Source organism: Podarcis melisellensis (assembly GCF_964234715.1).
Source record: "Podarcis melisellensis genome assembly, chromosome: 3".
Lineage (NCBI taxonomy): Eukaryota > Metazoa > Chordata > Lepidosauria > Squamata > Lacertidae > Podarcis > Podarcis melisellensis.
In genome coordinates, this window is record NC_138530.1 from 21,260,331 (window position 1) to 21,266,602 (window position 6,272).

Consider the following 6,272-nt stretch of genomic DNA (forward strand, 5'->3'; position numbering starts at 1 on the left):
GAGTGTAAACATGGATGAAACAGGGAATATTTAAATAGAACCTTCATTCGCGAGGAATGGTTCATACCTTTAAGTCTGAGTTTGAAACATCAGTGTGTCTAAAAAATACCCGTCACCAGTATTGTTGCAAAAGAGTATTGTTGGATTGTTTTTATTTGGTTGGATCAAATGCTAGTGTTCCATAGCCCTAAGAAAAATGAAACAAATCCAAAGTTGTTTTGCTTGTGCACAGGCAAGAAGCATGAAAATGCCTCTAAACTTACCATGCAAACTCTCAAGAGTACTTGCAACACAATACTAGTGGTCATTTCCTCTGTACACACACACACACACACACACACACAGAGTTTTCTTTGGATCCTATCCCATAATTTGAATCCAAAGCTTTGTTAGCAGAACTGATGAAATACCATCTGCTTCCTGAAGTGAAGCAAAGTGGTACCCCTCCTCTCATTCCACATGCAGGTGTGGACTGCCGTGGCAGTTGAATCACACTTCCAACACCGGTGACGGGACTATGTCCTCTGGTGTATCGGAGGGCATTAGGTTAGTGCAGAGTGTTCAAAGCAGGCACCTGGCACATAGAGTCTCTCAACACCTCACTGCTGCTCCCTAGAAGCCACCTCATTCTACCCAATGATAGGGCTGGCCTAGTACAGTGGGTTTATCCCTATCCATGAATACAAACATTACAACGAAAGGCAAATAAATGTGTAGTAAAGGCAAAGGTACCTCTGACCGTTGGGTCCAGTCGCTGACGACTCTGCGGTTGTGGCGTTCATCTCGCTCTATAGGTCAAGGGAGCTGGCATTTGTCTGCAGACAGCTTCCGGGTCATGTGGCCAGCATGACTAAGCCGCTTCTGGCGAACCAGAGCAGTGCACGGAAACGCCATTTACCTTCCCACTGCAGCAGTACTTATATATCTACTTGCACCTTTTTTGGTGTGCTTTTGAACTGCTAGGTGGGCAGGAGCTGGGACCGAACAACGGGAGCTCACCCCGTCGTGAGGATTCGAACTGCCAACCTTCTGATCAGCAAGCCCTAGGCTCAGAGGTTTACACCACAGCGCCACCCTATTGAATTCCTTTTTTCCTAAAGCAAGATCATCAACACTGACAGGCAGTGGCTCTCCGGGGGTTCAGATGGGGGTGTCTCTCAGCCTTACCCGGTGATGCTGAGGACTGACCTGGAATCTTCTGCATGCAGAGCAGAACACGAAGCTACAGCTCCCCCCCTCCAAGGTATCATTCTTTTTGGAAAATATTAAAGCAAGATTGTTTTGTATAAGATCGACTGTGGTTTTTCTACTAAGCATTTGAATGGAATGGACACACACAGAGAGCTGCAAGACACATGTAGAATCTATGCCCTTACTGTGAGCTTAGACCACTCATTATTTCTCCCTGCCTCAGTGCATTCATTCAACTGTGTTGGAGAGATGAAATTCCATGAAGCACACAATGGTATGTGATCTGGAGTCCATGGGTTTCCCAGGCACCACTCTCAGCTGAAGGATGAAACTGCAGCGAGCAGAAGAAATTATTTCTGCAGCTCCTGATTGGCTGGGGTGTGTACATGACAGATACTCACCCCAATGAAAGCTTCCTGTGTTGCATCTAGCCCTTCACTCTGGATAACCAGAGACCTCCTGCCATCTTTGTGGCTTTTGATCCTATCTGGCCCTGCTTGCTCTTCCTTGGCCCCATCCCACCTCATCTCGCTTTTGCCTTTTGCCTGCTCCCTTCTCTCCTGCTTTTATTTGAATTGATTTCCCTGGGAGTTGCCCTTGCCCTCCATCCACCTCTGCACAAAGATCACTCTGGGATAGAACAACTCTCTGGCAGAAAACCTGACTTATTGTCCACGCTGCCCCAATTGGAGCAAAGTGCCCTTTTCATTTATGTGACCTCAAAAGAAACAAAAAGGGAAACATTCAAGAGGACATTGGGCATGTACAGTGCAAGCTAAAATGTTCAGAAAATTAAAGGGAAAAACCACTGTTCTCATTTTGTTGCTCTGTGTGCATGGACAATTGCAAATGGGAGAAAACAGCTTGCTTGTAACAGTTCCTGGCATCACCTCCTATGCTTCATCATCTGCAAGCCTCCCTTTCTCTTAAAAAAAAAAGCTGCACAGCTCCCCAAAATTATGTTAATCTGGTGCATAAGACATTGTCTGAAAGATCCATTCTCCAGATTTTCAGAAAGCTCTTTTTGTAGTCATGTGCATGCCAATACACATTTCATAATGGTTTTTTCTTTCTTTTTCCTGTAACTTTTCCTTCCATCTTCAGTATGCCTGTTTAGTTGTAACTGACATCAGAGTCCTTCCTAGTGCAGCTTATGACAAGAGGTTCATAAGCTGCCATTTCAATATGAATGAGGCTCTCCTTCAGCTGCCTATAAGCCTATGAGAAAACTTGCACCAGTTTATTGTTTCCATTGGTTGTCAGCCCTTGTACAGTGGTTTACATCTTCAGAGCGTTTTTTAATACATTCATTCATTTCAACCTGCATTCAAGCAACACACCAGTATGTACCATTTGCCTCTGTTAAAGTGTGTGTATGAAAGATTATATTTATATTGCACTTAAAGTAAGCTTGGATATATGCAGCTAGTTTTAGGATTACATATATCTTTAATAATTTTATTTCATGATATGGGAACATCATTTCACACAGAGATTTTAACTTTTTATTTAAAAAAAGGTCTTTATTAACATTTCTAGAAGTAGAAACAGCATTCAAAGGCTTGTCGAAAATAGTTCATCTAAGGTAAAAGAAAGAAAAATCAAAAGACGCACCCCACAATAAAACACAAGTTTGAAAAAAATACCACCTCTGTTATTTTTTCTTAGGGTAGGGATTGAAAAGAAGAAACGAAGCAAAATGTTGATGTTACACAATGATCGTAAACAGCGAATGCTACAGTCTAGGCCCCCCAGTCCTTTCATCAATTATATGCATGAGCAAGTTAGCGTCACCATTCAGCCTCAATGCATAAATGTTTGCAGGATCGTGTTCTTAAAACCCCTTCAATTAAACCCTTACGGGATAATAGGCTGCATTTGAGACAGCAGCTTGTACTGACATGACAGGCAGGGAAAAGAAACAAACAACAATAATTAGTTGTTCATTTTGATATACTTGTTATCTCCTCAGAGGGAAAAAAGAGTAGAGCAATAATTTCCAGGGTCATCCGAAAAAAAGTTGGCAAGTTTATCCATCTGTTCTATTCTTAAGCACTTTTGAAGAGACACAGAAGATTCATACTTTGGCTATTTTTTGTCCATCCATTTTTACATTCCCTATTGAATATATATATACCTTGTTGAGATATACATACATACATACATACATACATACACACTCCTATAGAACACATACTGATCGAAATGAGAGCTCCGTCTAAGACAAACCTCAGCCACCTCTAAATTCTTATCATTTCTTAGCAGAAATCCCATGCAGTAAGAGTCTCAATGTGAAATCCATAAAATCCATAAAAGGAGATCTACCACTGAAATACTAGGATAAATGGCTGGTTTGCATTGCCCCTGGTCTTTATCCAACACTGAGAATAGACTGCTGTTTTATCAAAAGAGGAATAAATTGCTGTTATTGTGATGTTAGCCCATCACTTGGCATTGCAATTCAGGTTTTTGTGAGAAAGAAATGTATGATCTAACTGCGACTTGACCTGTGCCTTCTGAGATCCATATAGGTGCTCTAATGGAGCATAAAAAGTGTTGAATACAAGTACATGCAAACTGGTGGCGGATAAATGCATTTGAGGAGAGCAGGGAAGGGAACAGGACTTTTGTGTACAACTCAGTTTGTTAAAACGAAGATGAAAAGCAGCAAACCAAAAGGTAATTATTTTAATGTATTTCATCAATAAATTGCACAATGGACTGCATTCATATTTGAGACTGCCAGAATTCTTTTCTAAAACCAGGATTGTTGTTGTGGGTTTTTTGTTTTTGTTTTTTAAAAAAGATTATTTGTGTTTGATAACATAAAATATATATATATTAGGCTGTGAGTTTCTGGGAGTGCCAATTCCACCACCACTCTGCCCTCCCCCCCAAAAAACCCCAGACCATTTTGAGTTCTGCTTCAAAAGACAGGTATTGTTTCGGGAATGTAAATGTTAACCAAATATGTGAATTACGTTAGGTTTGAACATATTTCGGGAGCAGGTGGGGGGCAAAGGAAGCCCCGCAGCTGCTATAGCATTCAGAATTTCTCAGGCAAGGATCTATATTTAACAAGAGGTCTGTGGAACAGTTGCAGTTAGATTTCAGTACTGATAAAGCCTCACTTTTCATTCATAGCCAGAGCACTCTTCTTGTACCTAAACAGATAATAAGTACCCAGCACACTCCCCCTTCTTGACACAACACACTGAGACTAATCACACATAATTGGAGAGGAGGAGCAGAGGGACTGGACAAGGCATTGTGTCCAGGGGACAAATGGTCAGTTTATGAGGCTTTGGTTTGAGGCAGTAATTTCTTATACATCTACAGGGAAAGGACCAAAAAAATTTAAAAAATCATCATGTCAAAAAACATTAACTGATTAAACATTAAGCAAAGCAAGTTTGAAGCATTTCACTCTGAAAGGGGGAGGAAATCCCATAAGGCAAATTTCAAGAAAAGCACAAGGGAGAAAGGAGAAAGGAGGGTGGGTAGGTGGGGAATCAAAATATATCATGAGGTTATATAGAATATGATGTGATGTCTGGTCTGTCCAACAATTATCCAGTTCGGTTGGTCAGGCACAACCACAGAACATATGCTTTTTTCCAAATATTAACAGGAAAGGCTGTTGTTGTTGTTTTTTGTGGAAATGAAGAAAATCGGTGTGCGACGACAGCCACAAGCAGAGAGAAATGGAACTCGCTTAAGGCTTCAAGTCTTATCAGACTTGCTTTTTAAGAAAACGGACGCACAGGTTCTAAGACCAATGTACTACGCAGCTGTGGTCTCCCTTCTGAAGACGCAATGAAAACTTTTACCTACTTTGGTTCTACCTAAAATGGCACATTCATGTAGCTATCCCCCCACTCCCTGCCCTTTGTAATCAAAGCATATCCACCACACATTCTATCAATGTTTGGTTAAAATAAGAAGAAATGGGTAGTGGAGGTTTTCGTCATAAATGCCTTTTTCTTCTTTTTTCAACTGCAAATTTAAAAAGAGAGAGACAAAGAACAGCAATATTAGCATATTTGAATGACGTGGACACAAAATCTTAGTCACTGAGAGACTCTTTCAGCGAATATTTGAGAGGGTTAGATTGCTTATAGCAACAATTACATTTAAGTGCCAAAGAGGATCACAAATATGGAATAGTTAGCAATAGATCTATCACAATTTTACATGCCCCTCGTAGCTTTATAACAAAATTGCTCCTGGGAAAAATGCATGCATAGTAATAAATGGAATCGATAGATTCACTCTGTTGATCAAAGTTCATTCCAGTAATATGTCGTATCTGAAATATATGAAAGCTAAAACTACAACTTAAAAGTATAAGACTACAGGACTTATAACAGATACGTCATTTAAGATCGCCAGCCATTTAGGAAGTCCTGTAATGCTTTTACACACAAGGCATTTCACCGATTTCTAAGTCATTTCAAAGTCCTTAATGCAGTTCTAAGGGGTTTATGTAGCAATAATGTGCAATTCAAAAATTCTTCTCTTAATACAGAATTAGTACAACCCTATCTTGGCTACAAGAATTGTGTGAAGCTCACCAACTCACACACAATGTAAAATGAGTTCACTTTTCAAATAAATACTCATCTAGGTGAGTGTCCAGAAACAGTTTATTTACAAAAACAAAACAAAAAAACAACAAACCAATTTGGTGTCTGAAAATTTACTTGCCAAATATTTTCTTTAAAAAAAAACTAATATAAATTGAATTCATGCAGCTAATCACATGTGCCTGAAATCTGCCATAAAATTTAGAAACCTTCAATGCAGCAATTTCCTCTACAATACTGTGTGTGTATATACACTTGTATATGTGTATAGATATATTTCAGATGCAGACCAACACAAATCTGAAAGATACAAGTAAAGGAAAATTTCCCATTCCATTCTTTCCCATTCAAACAAGATTATTTCCTCTTCTGTAACAGGAGCTATATGTTTTAGCTGGGTTTGGGCATAATAATTACTAATGATATATAAACATAGGTGTTTCCATATCCTTTTTTTTTAAGAATAGGCTACCACCTATGGGGAAATGGGGGGGG

General features: G+C 39.7%; 1 protein-coding gene across 2 annotated transcripts in view; it reads right to left on the reverse strand.

The window, feature by feature from the left end:
* Positions 1 to 2,693: 2,693 nt before the first annotated feature.
* CAMKMT (calmodulin-lysine N-methyltransferase) overlaps positions 2,694 to 6,272 on the reverse strand; it is a 232,689-nt gene continuing 229,110 nt past the window's right edge. For both annotated transcript variants that reach the window (XM_081904356.1, XM_081904357.1), the window contains exon 11: positions 2,694 to 5,187. In XM_081904356.1, coding sequence (XP_081760482.1) covers positions 5,113 to 5,187 — 75 coding nt within the window. In that variant the 3' untranslated portion in view covers positions 2,694 to 5,112. The remainder of the gene's footprint in view (positions 5,188 to 6,272) is intronic.